Source organism: Salvia splendens, chromosome 13 (assembly GCF_004379255.2).
Source record: "Salvia splendens isolate huo1 chromosome 13, SspV2, whole genome shotgun sequence".
Classification (NCBI taxonomy): Eukaryota; Viridiplantae; Streptophyta; class Magnoliopsida; order Lamiales; family Lamiaceae; genus Salvia; species Salvia splendens.
In genome coordinates this window covers 24642703-24664551 of record NC_056044.1, presented here as the reverse complement: position 1 = coordinate 24664551, position 21849 = coordinate 24642703, and the positions used below count along the sequence as shown (strand labels likewise).

The following is a 21849-nucleotide window of genomic DNA, read 5'->3' as shown; positions in this document are numbered from 1 at the left end:
CGTCCCATTGTCAGATATTATAGCTCTGGGCACTCCGTACCTGTTAAAGATGTTAGCTCTAAGAAATTTCGCTACCTCTTTAGCTTCACAAGATGTGGTCGCCTTGGCCTCTATCCATTTCGAAACATAATCAACTGCCACAAGTATGTATGTATTCCCGTATGAAGATGGAAATGGACCCATGAAGTCCATCCCCCAGACATCGAAGATCTCACAGACAATCACTGGGACTTGCGGCATTTCGTCTCTCCTGGAGATTCCCCCTGTGTATTGGCACCTCTCACAGTTCTGACAAAACTCGAAATCAACCTTATGCAATGTAGGCCAGTAAAAACCACTATCTAACACTTTCCTTGCAGTTTTCCTAGGTCCAAAATGACCTCCACAAGCTAGGGCATGGCAATGATTCAGCGCATCCCTCTGTTCCCACTCTGGGATACACCTCCGGATTACCTGGTCAGCTTCCATTCTCCACAAATACGGGTCGTCCCAGAAATAATACTTGGCTTCGCTCTTGAGCTTCATCTTCTGGGCCCGGGAAATTTCCTGCGAGCTGGGCACCTCTCTAGTGACCAAGTAATTTGCCAGGTCTGCGAACCATGGCTCATCGTTTAGATGACATTTTCCCTTCTCAGAATCTCCTGGACCTGTTAACACCATGATCTTTTCCCAACTGATAGGTCTAGGAAATTTCCCTACATAGTACAGATGCTCTTCTGGAAACGCATCAGGTATAGCTTCGTCGGTCTCACCTTGAAAAATACGACTTAGGTGGTCAGCCACCTTGTTCTCAGTCCCTTTCTTGTCTTTAACCTCCCAATCAAATTCTTGTGAAAGTAACACCCAACGGATTAACCTCGGTTTAGACTCCTTATTTGCTAGCAGGTACTTAATAGCTGCGTGGTCTGTGAAAACGATCACCTTCGACCCCAGCAAGTACGGGCGGAACTTCTCAAATGAGTACACTACCGCCAGCATATCCATTTCAGTGGTGTCGTAGTTCTTCTGGGCTTGATTGAGCTGAAGGGGCTGGCAGCGGAAGCGTGCGTGACAAAACGGATCACATGAATTTGATCTATTTAGCAGATTATTTAGACAAAATCTATTCGCGTAATTATCACATGTATCATGCTCATAACTTGAATTAAAACATGCTTTAGCACATTAAATTCCAAAAACATGCTTACTACGGAATTAGCCAATTTACCTCGTTGATTCAATCAAGAATCGATGATGACTCGAATAATGGAAGACAGAACTCAGCTCACGGAGGAGAGCACATTTTTCGAAAATTCTCTTAAAGGGGGGGGACGAAAATTTGATGAATAAATTGTTGTGTTTTCTGTCTCCTTTATTCTCCTATTTATATAAGTCACATATTGGGTCCAGTCAGGGATCTAAGGAAGAATCTGGAACAGGCCTCACCCAATTAGCTTTTTACTAATTAAATTGAATCCACAATTTAATATAAGCTTATATTGGAATATTACGAGCAGCCACTACAGAAGTAATATTGCACTGCCTTCCAAATCCGAAATTACAAGTATTCCGGGTTTCCTTTAATTGTATTTGATTTATTTTCCCGCGCTTAAGATGAAAACATCCATTAATTAATTAATGTCTGCTATAGACTTAATTAATTAACATATTTCGAATTCAAGAGTGGACTGAGCAAGAAACTCTTATTTATTATTCATAGAGTAATCAAACTCCAACTAGCTAGGTTCCGAATAATAAAACCTCGTTTCGAGCTCCTCTTGTGGATGTTATCAAACGAGACTCTCCTCGCGCACGTTTCAACATAATAGCAATCCTAGCACCTCTAGATAATGATCACCACTACCCAATATACCTGGATCGTTGGGTTACGAAAAACCCGCACCTTTGGTAAGTCAAAGTAGTGGATACTCAATATCGTATGCTCAATGCTAACGTACATTGATTAAGAAATTAATTCTCAAGACCTCGTCTTTCAGTAGATAGCATAAAGACTCGTCTTGCTGTTAGATCCATTCAGTGCTATACCACACCAACGTCATCTTATTTCAATAAGGTTTAGAAATAATCGGACTGACATTGCAACCTTTCGCGATAGGTAGTCTAGGCATATCTAGGTTGTGAAATTCTTATTTTTCTTTGTTTAGAACTGACCGTGTTACCTTAAATTGGACGACGCCCACAACCGGTCTACTAAAACAAAGACTTAGACTTTGTTACGTTTGCTCATACATTTAAATATGCAATAAACAACCATTAAATGTAAAACATAACAACATTATGACAAAAATAATCTGTTGCATTTATTGGAAAATAACCATTAGAGTTTTACAGTATCCAATCACTTGAAAGGTGATTTCTAGTACACAAAACCCTAACAATCTCCCACTTATACTCAAAACAGCTTTCGAGTATACAAAATAGTAGTGCACACGTCTACATTTCTCCCACTTATACTGAAAGCGAGTTGAGGTCTTGAATGAGTCGAACTCCCATCCCTTCAACGTGGCACTCGAACGGTTTTACCGCCAAAGCCTTTGTAAAAGGATCTGCCAGGTTGTTCTCTGACGCAATCTTGACCACTTTTATGTCTCCTCTCTGCACTATATCTCTAATGATATGATACTTCCGCTCTATGTGTTTGCTCGCTTTGTGAGCTCTTGGTTCCTTCGAGTTTGCCACAGCACCAGAATTGTCACAATAAATGGTGATGCTCTTGGGCAGATTCGAAACCACACCTAAATCCATAAGGAAGTTCTTGAACCATACAGCCTCTTTTGCAGCCTCTGAAGCGGCCACATACTCGGCTTCCATGGTCGAGTCCGCGATGCATTTCTGCTTCACACTCTTCCAAATTACGGCTCCACCTCCTAAGGTGAACACATATCCTGAAGTAGATTTTCTCGAGTCCTGATCAGCTTGAAAGTCTGAGTCAGTATATCCCAAAGGACAGAGCTCGGCTGCATTGTAAACTAGAGCATAGTCCTTAGTCCGTTTAAGGTACTTGAGTATGTTCTTTACGGCAGTCCAATGTCCTTGGCCCGGATTCGACTGATATCTTGCCACCATGCCAACAGCAAAGCAAATATCTGGTCTAGTACAAAGCATAGCATACATGAGACTTCCAACTGCCGAAGCATATGGAATCCTTCTCATTGCTTGTATCTCAGACGGCGTTTTAGGGCACATCTCTTGAGATAAATGGATGCCATGTCTAAAAGGTAAGAAACCTTTCTTGACGTCCTGCATGCTAAAACGACTAAGTACTGTTTCGATGTAAGATTCTTGAGATAAGCACAACATCTTCTTATCTCGATTCCGAAGAACCTAGATCCCGAGGATGTGTCCCGCGTCTCCCATATCCTTCATCTCGAACTGGTTTGACAACCATGTTCGAACTGATGACAACGTCTTTTTATTGTTTCCAATTAGAAGAATGTCATCTACATATAAAACTAAGAACACCACATTCCCCTTATCAACTTTCTTATACACGCAGCTTTCACTTGGGCACTTTTCGAATCCAAACTTGCAAACAGTTTGATCGAAACATTGGTTCCACGATCTAGATGCTTGCTTGAGACCATAAATGGCCTTCTTAAGCTTCCAAACCATGTGTTCTTTGCCCTTTATGGCATATCCTTCGGGTTGTTCCATGTAGATGGTCTCCTCAAGACTGTCGTTTAGAAATGCAGTCTTAACGTCCATCTGCCATACATCCCAATCCATATAAGCTGCAATAGACAACAGTATCCGGATCGATTTGAGCATGGCCACTGGGGAGAAGGTCTCATCATAATCGATGCCTTCCTTTTGGGTATACCCCTTGGCCACTAGTCTTGCTTTGAAGACTTTAACTCGTCCATCGGGTCCACGTTTACGTTTATATATCCACTTGCTCCCAATGGCAGTACAACCTTGGGGTAGGACGGACAAATCGTAGACGTCTTTGTCTATCATAGATTGTAGTTCCGAATCCATTGCTTTTACCCATTCGCAATGATCGATATCTGTCTGCGCCTCCGCAAAGTTCCAGGGATCTAATACATTGCTGTCCGAGGAGTGATCCATAGATTCTCCCAAACCAATGTATCTGTCGGGCTCATGTGAGACCCTCCCACTGCGGCGCGAAACTACAATATTTTGAGTAGAAGTTGAAGTTTCGGGAATTGTTTGTACACTTGGTACTTGTTCTTGGTTAATGGAACTTGTGACTGAAGTTAGCTCATCAAGAGCCACTTCACTGCTGGGTTTATGATTCATTACATAGTCTTCCTCTAAGAATGTCGCGTGAGTGCTCACAATGACTTTCTTATCTCGGAGACTAAAGAATTCATAACCTTTCGTTCCTTTGGGGTATCCTATAAACAAACATACCTCCGTCCTAGATCCTAGCTTAGTTGGATCCTTTTCCAATACATGAGCCGGGCAACCCCAAACCTTGAGATGTGCTAGATTGGGCTTACGCCCAGTCCACAACTCATATGGAGTTTTAGGTACGGATTTTGATAGTAAATTGTCTAAAATGTGACTTGCGGAAAGCAAGGCATGTCCCCAAAACGAAATAGGCAGACGTGCATAACTCATCATCGATCGAACCATGTTTAATAAGGTCCTGTTCCTTCTTTCAGCCACGCCGTTCTGCTGGGCCGTGCCCGGCGCAGTCAGTTGGGATTGAATTCCCACTTCCGATTAGTAGTCCAAGAATTCGGCACTGAGGTATTCGCCTCCACGATCAGATCGTAGGCATTTGATATTCTTCCCATGATACTTCTCCACAAGAGTCTTAAAGTCTTTAAACTTGTCAAAAGACTCTGACTTGTGACGCATCAAGTAGACATATCCAATTTTCGAGAAGTCATCAATAAATGTGATGAAGTATCGAAAACCACCTCTTGCCTCAGTTGACATTGGTCCACATACATCGGAATGAACGAGCTCAAGTACTTCCTTGGACCTATTGCCCTTAGCCTTAAAAGGCCTCTTGGTCATCTTTCCTTCTAAGCATGACTCACACTTATGAAAAGGTTCCTCCTCTAGACCTTTGATAAGATCTTGTTGAACAAGAGAATGGATCCTCCTTTCATTGGCATGACCAAGTCTAAGGTGCCACAAGTACGTTTCGTTCATTGAACTTGAAGGTTCTTTTCGTTTCTTTGAAATTTTCGATGTTGTATTGAGTTCTGATTTGCGATTATTAAACTGTGTAGAAGTGATTGTGTACATATTGTTTTCCATGATACCACGACAGATATAAGAACCATCTTTCTTAATAACGCAGTTGTCATTAAAAGAAATCGAATATCCATCATAAACCAATTTAGAAACCGAAATTAAATTTCTTCTAAAAGAAGGTATCAACAAAACATTCTTCAAAATCAAAAATCTATCACTACTAAAACGCAAATAAATGTCTCCCACTGCAACGGCCGCCACTTTGGTAGCGTCGCCCAGCTGGACTTCGATCTCACGATCATGTAGCCGTCTTGTCATCTGCAATAAGTCAGGATCAAAACAAATATGATCAGTGTCTCCTGTGTCAATAACCCAAGTGCAAATTGATGTCGAAGTCAAACAAGACTCGACAACTAGAGCCTGGTGCATACCTGCAGCCTTGCCCCGTTTAGGACAGTCTGGCTTCCAATGCCCCTTCTCTCCACACTTGAAACACTTCCCCGTAGGCTTCTTGTTAGCCCTCTTCTTCTTCTTTCCCTTAGCTATCTTGGCCGGTCCTGAGTTCGGTGCCTGCCTTTTTCCTGCTCTAGGCTTCAAGCCAGAGGAACGAGGCGCCGAAATCATCATGGCCGCCTTAGCCTGGACCATAAGGTCCTCTGCCGACTGAAGTTCAGTCAACAGCTCTGCCAAGGTGTAATTCCTTTTGTTCATCTCAAAGTTGAGCTTGAACTGTTGGAAGCTAGGGGGAAGACTTTGAAGGATGATAGTTACCTGGGACTCGGGATCGATTGTCCCTCCCAAGACCTCAATTTGGTTGAGGTGGCCCATCATCTCGAGGACATGGTCCCTCACAGACGAGCCTTCCTTCATTGTCTTCGACATGATACTCCGAAAGGCTTGAGACTTAGCCGTTCGATTCTGAGTACCAAAAAGATTTTTGAGATTCTGCATGATCTCGGCGGCTGTTTCCATGGCTGAATGCTGATGCTTGAGTACTGAAGACATAGATGCCAACATGTAGCACTTAGCCATCTCATTCGCCTTATGCCACCGTCTGTGTGCATCTCTGACTCCTGCCGCAGCGGTAGCCGCTGGCACTGGAGGTCACGGGGTGGTGAGCACAAAGATGTATTCATCTGCTGTGAGAACGATGTCCAAATTTTGTTTCCATTGTATGTAATTTTGGCCCTCGAGTTTATTTTCTTTGAGAATTGCGGAAAGAGGATTGAATGACATATTGACGATTTGATTTGCACTGCAAAACAGAGTATTTTACTATTGTCATAAACTTATGTAAGAAGTTTGATTAGATTAACCATAAAACTTTTCAAAATCTTACAACTGTAAAATTAAAATTTTGTACCCTCCAGAGGAAGTCAATACGCATTAAAATCTTACAATTTTACTGGTCACAACACCGACGAATAGTCCAGAGACCACAGAGTGGCATGGCCGCCTAATGTTGCCTAAGCAAGACCATCTCTTTAGCATTACAGAGTCTCATTTCTACAACACACTCCCATAACAATGCTTATGTGCTGCTAACAAGATCAAGCTATCTCATAAATTCTGTGTGAACTTCTGAATCTCGCAGTTTCTTAGGATTATTGTCCCTACAGAGCAGGTGGCGATAATATTCGAAACTACATTCTAGTTCATACTATTTATATTTGAGAAGTCCGCCCTCATGAACTTGCTATTTTCTTAGGATTATTGTCCCCACAGAGCAGGTGGCGATAATATTAGAAAAAGGCTTCATGAATTGCAGACCAATTGATGGAGACCATATACAAACGTTGAGTTCATAATTATAGCTTAGATATTTGGGTTATGGTTTTTCTTTAATTATCCTTAGCCTTGAGGCAGTTGAAGGCTTAATTAAATTCTGTTGGTATTTAATCTACCGGATAATTAAATCTTTTATTAATTGGTATCTTCCATTAGGAATTATTGTTCTAGAATTTAATTCTTATTCATGTCTACTTTAAGATATATCTAAAATAATTAAATTACTTAATTCTTAATAAGACATGAAAAATTAAATTCAAATTATTTCCATGTTCAAGATTAGGAAGAGATATTATATTATTTAACGTATTGATACATATCTATCCTTATCAGGATCTTAGATATATAAACATTAGGAAACTATTATATTATTCTTATCTATATCATCTAGAAATCAAAATAATATTATTTATTTCCATAGATATAGAAAATAATAAGATATTCCTTAAATCTAGATAAAATATTAGGAAACTATTAAATTATTCTCATCCATATCTTCTAGGAATAAAATAATATTATTTAATTCCATAGATATAGATAATAATCAAAATATTCCTAAAATGTAGATAAATCTTCCAAAAAGATTTTATTTCCATTAAATAATAATATTTTAATGATATCTTTTAATAAAATAATTAAATAATCATTATAATAATTCTTCATCGTTATCTCATCGTACGAGGTTCGCACGAACGATGAACGACGAAAATCCGACGAGTTCGTCGTTGGATCACGACGCACATGGCGTCTCGGCCACAGGCGCGCAGGTGGCGCGCCATCGTCTCGGCCAGCGGGTCGTCGCGGTTCGCCAGCGTCTCGGCCAGGACGTGCGCGGAGGCGCAGCTCCTCTCGGCCAGCGGCGAGCATCTGTCGCGGCTTCTCGGCCCGTCGGGTGCCGACATCTCTCGGCCAGCGGCGCGCATCCGTCGCGGCTTCTCGGCTCATCGGGTGCCGACATCTCTTGGCCAGCGGCGCGCACGGTGGCGCGCCCGCTCTCGGCCAGTGTCTCGGCGCCCGTCTTGGACAACCAAGCCACCGGCGGGGCGAGCTTCTCGTCCAGCGGCGCACACGGAGGTGCGCCCGCTCTCGGCCTTCCGCCTAGGGTTGTGGCTCCCGGCGCCCAGTGTCTCGGTGGTTCAGTTACGAGCTACCACACCACGCCAGCCACCATGTCGCTCTCGACGCAGGTGCGTCTGGGGCCAGCGGTCTCGGCCGGCGGCGCGCGCGAGCCCTTGCTCGCCTGCGCGTCGCCCCGTGATCCCGGCTCCCCGGCTCTCACTGTCTCGACATCCCTATCTCGATCGCACGTCTCGTACAATCGAGTAATTCAAGTTCTTGATTCGATAGTTCTTGAGTTTACCATGCATAATAAATTAAACAAAACACCAATAACATGCTTCGCAATCAAATAATACATGCATACATGAATTTCGCGAAATTTAAATCCAAATAATCAGAGCCAAAGACTGGCTCTGATACCAACTGAAGGGGCTGGCAGCGGAAGCGTGCGTGACAAAACGGATCACATGAATTTGATCTATTTAGCAGATTATTTAGACAAAATCTATTCGCGTAATTATCACATGTATCATGCTCATAAGTTGAATTAAAACATGCTTTAGCACATTAAATTCCAAAAACATGCTTACTACGGAATTAGCCAATTTACCCTCGTTGATTCAATCAAGAATCGATGATGGCTTGCTCCGTCTCCACGTGAAGATCTTCAATACAAGACCTCGGATCTTCTGACTGGTGTCCCGAACTATACGCTGATATTTGTGTGGGCAAATCTCACCAACGTACTAGGACTCGAATAATGGAAGACAGAACTCAGCTCACGGAGGAGAGCACAATTTTCGAAAATTCTCTTAAAGGAGGGGGACGGAAATTTTATGAATAAATTGTTGTGTTTTTGTCTCCTTTATTCTCCTATTTATATAAGTCACATATTGGGCCCAGTCAGGGATCTAAGGAAGAATCTGGAACAGGCCTCCCCCAATTAGCTTTTTATTAATTAAATTGAACCCACAATTTAATACAAGCTTATATTGAAATATTACGAGCAGCCACTACAGAAGTAATATTGCACTGCCTTCCAAATCCGAAATTACAAGTATTCCGGGTTTTCTTTAATTGTATTTGATTTATTTTCCCGCGCTTAAGATGGAAACATCCATTAATTAATTAATGTCTGCTATAGACTTAATTAATTAACATATTTCGAATTCCAAGAGTGGAACTCTTATTTATTATTCATAGAGTAATCAAACTCCAACTAGCTAGGTTCCGAATAATAAAACCTCGTTTCGAGCTCCTCTTGTGGATGTTATCAAACGAGACTCTCCTCGCGCACGTTTCAACATAATAGCAATCCTAGCACCTCTAGATAATGATCACCACTACCCAATATACCTGGATCATTGGGTTACGAAAAACCCGCACCTTTGGTAAGTCAAAGTAGTGGATACTCAATATCGTATGCTCAATGCTAACGTACATTGATTAAGAAATTAATTCTCAAGACCTCGTCTTTCAGTAGATAGCATAAGACTCGTCTTGCTGTTAGATCCATTCAGTGCTATACCACACCAACGTCATCTTATTTCAATAAGGTTTAGAAATAATCGGACTGACATTGCAACCTTTCGCGATAGGTAGTCTAGGCCTATCTAGGTTGTGAAATTCTTATTTTTCTTTGTTTAGAACTGACCGTGTTACCTTAAATTGGACGACGCCCACAACCGGTCTACTAAAACAAAGACTTAGACTTTGTTACGTTTGCTCATACATTTAAATATGCAATAAACAACCATTAAATGTAAAACATAACAACATTATGACAAAAATAATCTGTTGCATTTATTGGAAAATAACCATTAGAGTTTTACAGTATCCAATCACTCGAAAGGTGATTTCTAGTACACAAAACCCTAACATGAGCGTTTTCGAAGCATAGAAAATCACGTAGTTTTTCCCATCCACTCTTTGACCTAGCACTGCTCCCACTGCGTAGTCAATTGCGTCGCACATTATTTCAAACGGCAAACTCCAATCTGGTGCTCTGATAATGGGAGCAGAAACTAATCTATCCTTCAACAACTGAAAAGCCTTTCTTGCACTCCTCATCGAATACAAAATCAACATCGTTATGCAACAAGTGAGTGAGTGGTTGAGCAATCCTTGCGAAATCCTTTATAAACCTCCTATAGAATTCTGCGTGCCCTAGGAATCCTCTCACTTCTTTCTAATTCATCGGGTAAGGCAGTTTTGAGATAACATCGATTTTTGCTTGATCTACATGTATGCCTCTTTCTGATACCACATGCCCTAGGACAATTCCCTCACGGACCATAAAGTGACATTTCTCGAAATTCAAAACCAAATGTTTTTCCTGTCACCTCCTCAGCACTATATCCAAACTTGCCAAACATGAGTCAAATGAATTCCCTTACACAGTGAAGTCGTCCATAAAAATCTCGATGCAATCCTCCAAAAGGTCCGAGAAGATACTCGTCATACACCGCTGAAAAGTGCCTGGCGCATTGCACAGACCAAACGGAATTCTTCTGTAAGCATACGTTCCAAAGGGACACGTGAAAGTTGTCTTCTCCTGGTCCTCGGGATCCATGTAGATTTAAAAATACCCACTATATCTGTCCAGGAAACAGAAATATTGCTTGCCCGCCCCAACCTCTCCAACATCTGGTCAATGAAAGGTAACAGGAAGTGATCCTTCTTAGTAGCCTCGTTCAGCTTTCGGTAGTCAATACACATCCTCCACCCAGTAACAAGTCGAGTGGGGACCAACTCATTCTTATCGTTCTTGACCACCTGTATTCCCGACCTTCTTTGGTACCATATGTACTGGACTAACCCATTCACTGTCTGGTATGGAATAAATGATTCCTAGGATAGTAGCTTTAATACTTCCTTCAGCACCTCTTCCCTCATGTTCGGATTCAACTTGCGTTGCGGGTCCCTACAGGCTTTTGCTCATTCTTCTAGCCTAATATGATGCATGCACAGATCTGGACTGATTCCTACCAAGTCAGATAGTGTCCACCCAATAGCCTTCTTGTTCCTCCGAATTACCTTCAACAATTCCTCTTCTTGTCCCTCGGTCAAGCTGCTGTTAATAATCACCGGGAAATCTTCATTCTCCTCTAGATACGCATACTTGAGCCCAGATGGAAGTGTTTTCAACTCTTTCTTGGGGACATCGTTTTCCTGGGGTAAGGGATTTTTCTCTGTCGACTCAGTTGTTATTCCTCCCTTCGTAGACTCAGAAGAATTTTCCATGCTCGCCACATAAGGTGTCCTCCTTGATCTAGCTAGCTCCGGGTTCGTGCAGAATTCCAGAATCGCTTCAGCTAGTTCTTTATCTGATAACTCACTCGTCTTCATGGCTTCACACCAACTGGCTACTTCTCTATCAATGGCCCCTGACTCATCTCGGAATTCTCGATCTGTACCTGGATTAATTCGGTCTCAAGATACTCCTGGACCAAGGGGTTAATAACATCAATAGCATGCAAATTTTTCAACGTCAAGAGGTTTTCTTCATCGCCTCATCGATGCTGAATGTATATTTTCTCCCCATGGTAATCAAGGCAGATGGTGCCATCAAAGACATCAATGATAGTCTTAGCCGGTACGTAGGAAAGGTCTCCCTAAAAGTACTCGCCAGACTCTGCAGACTCACTATTACTCATTTTAACTACATGAAAATCAGCTGGGTACAAGAAGTCATGTACCTTCACTATCACGTTTTTCAAGCACTCCCTTCAGGACAAATGCATGACTGTCTGCCAATTGGATCACAATTTTTGTGTCCACCTGCCTACCCCTACTAACTTCTTGTATATAGACAGTGGTAATCACATTCTATGGATGCACCCAAGTCACACATAGCATGCTCGATTTTTACATCACCAATAGAGGCGAGCAAAGTAAACATACCTGGGTCATTGCATTTCGAAGGCATCCTCCTCTTTGAATCACCGCGGAGACGTTCTCGCCTATCAAAAATTTTCCACTGGGTCTAGCCTTCCCAGCTATAAATTCCCTTGATGAACTTGCTAAACACATGCAATTTTAAAGCCTGTAAGAATGGTAGATTGATCTCCAATTTCCTAAAATAATCCATGAAGTCTACCGGCTCTTCCTTCTTCTTCTTGGCTTCCCCCCGGTTTGGGAAAGGCTTCAGTCGTTTCCCTGCTCCTGTTAAAACTTTCAGCCGAGAACTCTCCAGTTTCCTCCCCTACTGCCTCGTTCTCCAACTCCGGCTCTGAATCGAGGAAGAATGGTTCAGTTGACCTAGGCAAGGATCTCTCCAAGTCTCGTGCCTTAAGGTCATCCTTGAGCAAAGAATTATCGCCCTCCAAGTTCCTGTTGCCTTCCTTGGGATCTGTCGCTTCCTTCGTTCTTACCACTGGCCCCTCATATCCTTTCCCGGATCTCAAGGTAATCTGGCTTATATTCGCTCTATCAGGTGGCCTTACTGAGGCGGGAATCTTTCCTTCGTTCTCCCTCATATCACTCAAAGAGGTGGCTATCTGGGATAATTGCTTTGCTAGCATATCCATTGCTGCCTTTTGCTCTGTTGAGCGTCTTGAAGCTTGTGCACTACGTCATTGTTCGATTGCAGGTTGTTTTGCATATGTTGCTGAGAACTGACGAGGTCGTGCACCATATCATCGATACTCTTTGGTGGCTTTGGTGGCTGACTGGGCCCTGGCCCTATACTCAGAGTCGGTCCACTCACTTGATTTTGACGAGCGTTTCCTTGACCTCCTGAAGAGTTGTTCTACTGATTTCCTGGACCCTGGTAATTGTTTTGAAAATTCCTTTGGTGCGGTGGGGTACATAAGAGTTCTCTTGATTGTTCTGATTTCTGTTTCCCCAGCTCGAGTGATCTCCTTGGTTCCGATTGATCCAGTTGCCCTGCCCCTCTTGGTTCTTTCCTGACCAGTTACCTTGTCTCTTGGGCTGAGGTGCAAACTGCTGATTCTGTTGTGGTGCTGGCTGGTTCTGTTCGTTTGTCGGTCCATCTGAAATTGGATAGTTCCTCCAGGGTGCGTCTCTATGTCTCCCTGGATTCCAGCTCCCATCGGGATTCCAACTTCCCATTGCATTCGCTTGGGCTTGATAATCTCCTTCCTGGGTCCCGTAATATTGCTAAATTTGATTATCTCCTGGACCAGGAGATTTCTCCTTCCCTTGTGAAGCTAGTGGAATTGTCTTTTCAATCACGTTCAAAAGAGCCTTCTCGAGCCTGTCAATCCTTGCTTCTACTTTATCATCTTCTTGCTCTCTTATGGCATTCACCGATCCTCTTCTCACTGCATTCCTAGGGTTATCGTACGCCTCTTAGCGTCGATCAACTTCCCCAGGATTTCTCTTGCTTCACTTCCCCTCTTTCTGTGAAATTTCCCCCACTCGAGGAATCCATTAAGTCCTTCGACTCAGGAGTCGCCCCTTCGTAAAACAGAGAGTAGGTCTCTGCCTCTATCATTCGGTGATTCGGGCATACATCCAACAACCCCTTGAATCTCGACCAATACTGACTCAAAGATTCATCGTAATCCTGCTTACACTCTAATATTTCTTTTTTTCAGTGCATTCCTCTAGTTGGATGGGAAAAAATAATCTAAGAATTCCAACTTGAAATCCCTCCATGTGCGGATAGAATCCGGGGGCAACCTCAATAACCACGTGTTGGCTTCCCCCTTCAAGGCAAACGGAATTGCACGTAGGCGATAATCTTCCTCCGTTGCATCATTCGGTCTCTTCTGAATACCACAACAACTTACTGAATTCATTTAAGAACTCGTACGGACACTCATTTCTACGCCCAGAGAACGTTGGCAAGATGCCGAGTACGTTTGTCTTGATCTCAATAGTCCTCTGGCGTGGATTCATCACTGTCGCTTGATCTGGTTCTCCATCTAAATGGGCGGTTAACCGAACCGATCTCTGGATCTGGATCTACTACTTGCGCTATGACTACTTATCGGTTCTGACTCTGTTTCCGACTCTGTTGGTGACTTGGGATCCTCCCTTCCGGATGAACTCCAATCCTCTTCACTTCTTCCGAACCGAACGGAAATGGATCTCCCCGTAGATAACCCTGATCTGGTGGTGACCGTGGATGCTGTATCCTTGATCTGCCAAATAAATATATCTTCCCTCCACCCAGATGAGTTACTCCAGAATCCAATCGCGAGCCTCTGCTCATAACTGAAAAGAAAGAAAAATAAATCAAAACTATGTACGCCAAAAATCTCTAAAAACAATCACAAAATACGCCATCCATCCCCGACAACGTCGCCATTTGAAGTCGCGATTTTAGAAGTAGCGTGTGTTTATATGTGTGAGGTCGAGACACCAAGTCCTATGAATCCACTCAGATCACTTGGTCTAGGAACTCAATGTAACTCAGAATACTCTGTCGTTGTACACATAAAACTCCCCTTCAAAGATCCCTCAACCCGAATACTATAAATTAGTATAGAGAAGCAGGGGTCGATCCCACGAAGATGGACAACGTAAGAGAGCATTTAGAGACTCTTGACTAAGCGGGCTGCTGCTACGCAAACAGGGTTGAGGTATAACTACTACTAGACCTAGGCAGGAAATATAAACGCTAGACCTAGAAAGCTGTAAACATGCTGAGATCAAACATCATCAAGACTTTGGTATATTAAGCTTACTTCCTAGACCGTGTAAACGACTACCTAATTAGCTAGACAGAGACCAACAACAGTGGGGACCATGACCCAGAAATAGCAAGTACGGGCAGATAAGCTGCAAATAACTAACTGGGCATTCAACTCACAACGGCATGCACTTCTTCAAACGGAATTAAACACGAAGATGAAGGAAACAGAGCACATTCCCAGATTCGAACGGAATGTAAAAGTTTTGGGTCGTCGGAAACTTACGATAAACTGGAAAATAACTCAGATCTACATATACTAAACTAAGCGAAATGAAACACGAAGACTAGGCATCAAAATAAACCAACTCTGCTCAGATCTCACGTCGAACGCTTAATCCACTCTGGATCCAAGCAATCCGAACCAACCATAACTCGATTCGTCTCCATAACTTCTGATTTAACAGATCTACTCCGATCAACACCAAATTTAAACGTTTCCACAATCAAGCTACAAACCAAATTCAAACCTCCGATTCATTCACCAACAAACTCCGATCACTCCGATCCAGCCATTACTCTGCACAGATTCAGTAAACAATTGCGAAACGCATCCAAAACAAGTAAGCTAGCTCAAACTCCAGAAATCACAACAGCAAAATCAGACATCGACATAACAGAAAATTAAACTTGCATAAAACACGGAATAGTCGATAAAACAGAGTGCCGAGCTTCGAGCAGCGAAGCTCGGTGAAATCCACAAATACGAGCAAAATAAACGGAAACTTGTTCTTCGCCCTCAACAGGACGGTGTTACAACCAACTTGAAAATACGAGAAAGCGGAAAATAAACCCAATACGCGAAACCCCCTGGAGTTTCCCTCTAAGAACCTAAATGAATAGAAAAGTGAACTAGCTGGCAGACTGTTACTGAGGTCTCCACCCGAGAAGATCCCTCCAGAATGCATGCATCCTTCCTTTTATAGACACGGACATAATCTTCTAGAACCTTCATAGAAATCTCCATTCTACCCTTCAGTTCTGAGATTTACTTCGTCTTGCAATTTCTTTCACAATGTTCACTTATTCGCCAGTTTCCTCGGGCGTGTGATTGCCTCCTTCTTTTCCTGGACCTGGCGAATTTCTTCTATACACCTGGCTTAAGACATGTGTTAGACCAGCAAATTCACGAATTTATCCCCTAGACCTATGCATGAAATTAGCCTTATCAGCACTTCTCGTACTCCGACGAGACATGTTGGGTTTGCTTCTTCACCTGGTCCCAGTTCTTGCGGAGCTGCTCCCGTTGGCGCTTGTATGCGCTCGACGGCTTCGCCCATTGTAGCGCACGGCGATGCGCTCCCAGTAAGCCACCTGCCTCTGGTTGTTCGCGAATATCGGGTCCTCCGATATGTCCACCCAACACTTGCCAATATGAGGGTTTCTTCCGGCTGGTAGTTCGTACGGCCGGGGGCGTACTTTTCACAATTTCCCGAAGGTGGCAACTTCTGCGCGCGGTGTCGGGTCCGCTTCTTTTTGGCGGGGGCAGAAGGGGTTGCGTCGGCAGCGGCGGGAGGGGGCGACGGGTCGGTTTGGTGACGGCTCCATGTCAGACAAACCGTACGATTCCGTGCTGAATTCGTGATCGTACTACGTGTTGGCGTCGAACGACCGATATTCGGTGGGTTCTGTACCCGGCCAACGCGCCTCCCCAAACATCGGACTCTTGGGACTTGAATCCATTTCGTAGTAATAATAAAAATGTGAGTTTCGAGAGTGAAATCGTGAAATGAAACGTTATAAATGAAGGTGGGGTAAGTGTATTTATACAAAAAATAAAAAACGCAAGCCATCGTCTGCCGCGCCTACAATGGCACGGACGATAGGCCATCGTCCGCGACATAGGGCGCGGACGATGCATCGGGCGTGCCATTGGGCGCCCCTTTGCGGGTGCCCTCAAAAGTGACGAAGGGAAAACAAGATAAGAAAAGAAAGTATGCGCTGATTTAATAGGCAATATATTATATTACCGACCAAGTAACCTAATCCACAACAAAAATATACAATTAAAACTTAGAACAAAATAGTTTGTAATAAGAGACTGCCATCTCATTGACATTGACGCGATGGAGTTTCATAGCCAAGGAATTATATATATGAAAATTTGTCATGACTTTTGTTTCGACAGGTCGACTAGACATGCCCACGGTTCGTAAACTGGCGGTTTCTGTTCGGAACTGTCGGTTCCGTTTTCGAGAAATGTGGAACTGGAACCGAACCGTGAGGCTATTTCACGGTTCCGGTTTCGGTTCCGGTTCCGAACCGTCGATTTTCCTGCAGATTTTCACGGTTTCGAACCGCCGGTTTTTTCGCAGTTCCGGCTAGATTTCACAGTTTTCCGACGGTTTTTCACGGTTCCGGTTTGGAACCGTCCAGAACCGGTGGTTCCGGCACGGTTTTGGTTCGTAAAATTTGGAACCGGAACCGGCCCGAGGTTCAAAATATGGCGGTTCCGGTTCAAATCGGAACCGGCGGTTACATTTCCGCAGTTAACCGCCGGACCGAAAACTTGGGCATCTCTAAGGTCGACGATGAAGAGCTACAAAATTTTATGAATGTGCACATAATATTATTAATAATTAATTAATTTCAAACAAGCCATTTGCCTAACGGGTACATAATTTAGATTATAATTAGATTTAATTAGTTAAATTAACACAAATTATTGGTTATCGACGGGTTGAGATATGATGCGGTGGCGGCGCACTGGGCGTGAGTTGGCAATTTGGTAATCAATTGATGCATGGTCGGTGTGTAATTTTATTCTTTGAATTTATGTTTGTCAATACGTGATTAACTTAGCTATCTAAAATTGATGTGTATTTCAGTCTAACTTTTGTTAAAATTAATATTAAAAACACGTATTGAAATTCATTTAAAAATAAATATTAATATTATTTCTATCTATGAAAAAGTTATATTTTTTTATTTAAGTTATCCATCAAATATTATCATTATATTATTTTACTAATAATATTTCAATTATTTTTTCATTAACCATCTCTTACTCTTACTTTATTAATTTTTTATTAAAATTCGTGATAATCTTTAAACCTACTCTCTCCGTCCATAAATATTATCTCATATTTAATTGGCTCGAGTTTTAAGAAATTGATTGACTTCGTAAAGAGTGGATAAAAATAGTTAGTGGAGTGTAAATCCTACTTTTATATACTCTCTCCGCCCCAAATAATTATCCACTTTGGTTCCGACACGGTTTCAAGAAATGTAAAGTAAAGTGGGTTGAAAAATTAGTGGAATATGAGACCTACTTTTATATATTAGTTTTATAATAAAATGTGAATGGAATTGGTTAGTGGAACGTGGAGCCTACTTACCATTTAGGGTAAAAAAGTAAAAATTGACAATTAATGGGGGACGGACGAAAATGACAAAAGTGGACAATTAATCGGAGATGGAGGGAGTATTAGTTTTAAAATAAAATATGAGGACAATGAGTTAGTGGAATGAAGGGTCCACTTACCAAATACTCCCTCCGTCCCACGTTACTTGAGTCGTATTCCATTTTGGGTTTTTTTTAAAGAAGGATCGACGATGGTTCCCCATCTACCCCGAAGTGACTCGGACACCCGGCCTAACGGTCGGAGGTGAAGCGTCTTACCACCGAGCTGCTCTTCGTTGTCGGGATGAGAAGGAACGAGTCAGCCAACCTTTCCCCAGCACGGGTCCAGACCAGTTAACTGTATCAACCCAATCAAGGGTACCGGGTTAACCTATCTCCCCAGCGCCTGGGTCCCAAGCACGAGTCCAGACCAGTTAACTGTATCAACCCAATCAAGGGTACCAAGTTAACCTATCTCCCCCAGCGCCTGGGTCCAGGACAGGACTCAAGAACTCCCCAGGAAAAATTAATCCCCAAGTTGCGCCTCCCAAGGGTCGAACTCGTGACCTGTAGAATGGCGCGGTATCCTTGCCTCCCTCCTCAACCACTTGAGCTAGGGGGCTTGGATCGTATTCCATTTTGGGTTGTCCTAAGATACTTGAATCATTTCTCTTTTTAGCTAAAAACAAAACATCTAATCACAACTACTTTATTCTTTCTTTTACTTTATTCTCTCCACTTTCTCTTACTTTATTCACTCATCTACTTTATTTTACTTTATTTAAACTCACTAAACACAACTTTCTTAAATCTCGTGCCGAAAAGAAACGCCTCAAGTAACGTGGGACAGAGGGAGTATTAGAGCATCCACAACAGCGAGCAGGACGACGTCTGTCCATCCGTGCCGACCTCGTCCGCCGCTGCGCTCGCGCCGCTGGCACGGCGCTGCTCGATGCATCGAGCACGTCCGTGCCAGGCGCTGATTGGCCAACGGCAGAGCCGTTGGCAATTTGATTTTTTTTAAAATCAGTTTTTAATTTAAAAACTGATTAAAAATAAAATAAAAAATATTTTCCCACTTCCAAAAAAATTATATCCGTTATCTACCCACTTTAAATTTTTTTTTGATTTTTTTCCCCCGCAAATACACATTTTCATCTATAAATACCCCCACTTTCACACCCAAAAATTCACACACACACACAATTCTCATCTACATTATCTCATTTGCATTATCATCTACATTCTCTCATTTCATTCTCAATTTTTTGCACATTCACTTCATCACTCTACCTCTCTCATCCTCCCTCCCATTCATTCTCTCCTTCCTATCACCTTCCTCTCTCCATGCCTCCTACAACCAATGTCCGGCCACGCGATCCGGGCCCCACGGTTTGAACCCGATTGGTTCGGTTCACAACCGTTTCCTAGTCTGAAAATGGAATATTCGGCCCCTCCTCAAACCCAAGTTCGGGGTTCCGGTGGCTACCGGCCTTACCCGATCGACGACCAAGATGCCCCCGAAGGGCTATACGGGTGGACACCCGAGCCTAGAGCGAGGTCGAGCGGCACCTCCTAAACTCCGACTCCTCCTACTCGCGGTGTCCGCACACCGTACACTCCGGCGGAGATGGTGCAATTGTTCAAGGCGTTCTTGTCAATCTCCAAAGATCCAGAGGTTGGCACGAACCAATTCGACAGTCATTATTGGTGGCACATCTGTCGCCGGTACAATGAAAATCGGCCGGCGGGAACAATCGAGCGCAACGAGAGTATGGTGCGCAACGCCATATACAAAGCCAACGAAGAAATCAAAAGTTCTAGGGGTATTACCTCCAGGAAGAGCGGTCGGCGGGGAGCGGCTGGAGCGAGGTCGACATCATCAGTTCCGCCTTGTCGACCTACCAATCCATGAACTACAAGCCGTTCAAGTACCTCAACATTTGGCAGGAGACGCGGTTGCATCCGAAGTATAGGGGAGGCGTAACATCCTCCTCTAGCGGCTCCTCCAAACGGTCAAGGTCGGTATCCCTATCCGACGCCGCCTTTGAAGACGTGGCTAGCCAACTTGCCGGAGCTAACTTAGGTAGCCCCGATGCCGGCCCGAGCGGTTCCCAACGCCGACCGCAAGGAAGGAAGAAGGCGGCGGCCAACCGCCGTCGCACCGCGACTCCATCCGGCGATGCTCCTGAACCCGCTCCCATTCCCGTTCTCTATGCGCCACCTCCTCCCCCACAACTCGTGGTAGGCGATTTTGGCCCAACTCAATATGGCCGATAGGTCAACTATGACCCCGCGCAACTTCGATCGCATGAGGCCATGATATTGGGTCTCCAAAAATAATTGGGGTAGTGCCGCCGGATGAATAGTCTTCCACGAAGGTATTTTTAGCCTTTAATTATGTAATTTTTATTTTTAGGAGTTTAATAACGTAATTTTAATTTGTAGGAGTTTAATTACGTAATTTTAATTTTTAGGATTTTAATTATGTAATTTTTATTTTTTTAGGATTTTTATTATGTAATTTTTATTTTATTGTAATATTATTTCGGTTTTTTTTAATGAATTTTAATATTATGGAAATTTTTTTATTTAAATTGACTAATAGAATGGTGTGACCCTTGTGCTCGTCCTTGCGGAAGAGCACGGTTGTGGGTGTTGTGCTCTTGCCTAAGAGAAGACAGAAAAAGTGGGGCCGGGCCCACAACCGTGCTCGTTGGCAAGAGCACGGTTGTGGATGCTCTTATAAAAGTGAAATGAGATACTTATTTATTAATAGACAGATAAAAAAAATGAGACATTTAAAGACGGTAAATATAATGGGTTAGTGAAATGAAAGGTTCACTTACCAAATATTATAGTCCCTCTGTCCCACAAAAATATGCACTTTTTACTTTTTAGTCCGTCTCACAAGAATATGCACTTTCTAATTTTGAAAAATCTTTTTTTTCTATGAGGTGAGACTCATTCTACACTAACAATACTTTAGTTACTTTTTCTCTCTACATTTCTCCTACTTACAAATTTTTATATAAAACTCGTGTCGAACTTAAGTGTATAAATGAGACAATAAATGGATAGATAAAAAAAGAAAAAATAAACATTTAAGGGAGGAGAGAGTAAGTATTATAAGTGGAGGTGGTACCGTGGTAATATGAAAACAGCGAAACCGCACAATTATTGGAAAATAGTTGCCCACTTGCCACTTAGGGCGGTTAAAGGTAGGGTCGAATAGATTATGAAATTTTTTTAAAAAAGGATGGAAGCTAATTTCTTTAGGGGCGGCAATACACAATCAAATTAATTAGTAGTACTCCTATCAATAATTTCTCCGACTTCATATATATAAATACCACTCCAATTCCAACCCACAAATCATCATCGCTACCCACAAAAGCAACAAAAACTCAAACCAATTCATAAGAAAACTGAAATGGGCAAGGACATTGAGGTGGGAGCTGAACACGGCGGCGGAAAGGACTACCAAGATCCTCCACCGGCGCCGTTGATCGACGTGGAGGAGCTCGGAAAATGGTCGTTTTACAGAGCCATCATCGCCGAATTCGTCGCAACCCTCTTGTTCCTCTACGTCACTGTCCTCACCGTCATCGGCTACAAGAGCCAGAGCGCCGCCGACCAGTGCGGCGGCGTCGGGATCCTCGGCATCGCCTGGGCCTTCGGCGGCATGATCTTTGTCCTCGTTTACTGCACCGCCGCATTTCCGGTCATCTCTCTATCCATCTATCTATCTATTTATCCATCTATTTATCTATCAGGGGAGCTATTTTTTAAAAAAATTTAAAATTTTCAATCTTGATTTATAGAA

General features: G+C 42.9%; 1 protein-coding gene across 1 annotated transcript; it reads left to right on the top strand.

Moving 5' to 3' along the window:
• The first annotated feature begins 21430 nt into the window (after window positions 1-21430).
• LOC121760761 (aquaporin PIP2-4-like) lies at window positions 21431-21825 on the top strand. Its single transcript, XM_042156386.1, has one exon. It carries the CDS (start codon window positions 21457-21459, stop codon window positions 21823-21825), a length of 369 nt encoding a protein of 122 aa, XP_042012320.1. The 5' UTR covers window positions 21431-21456.
• The last annotated feature ends 24 nt before the right edge of the window (window positions 21826-21849 follow it).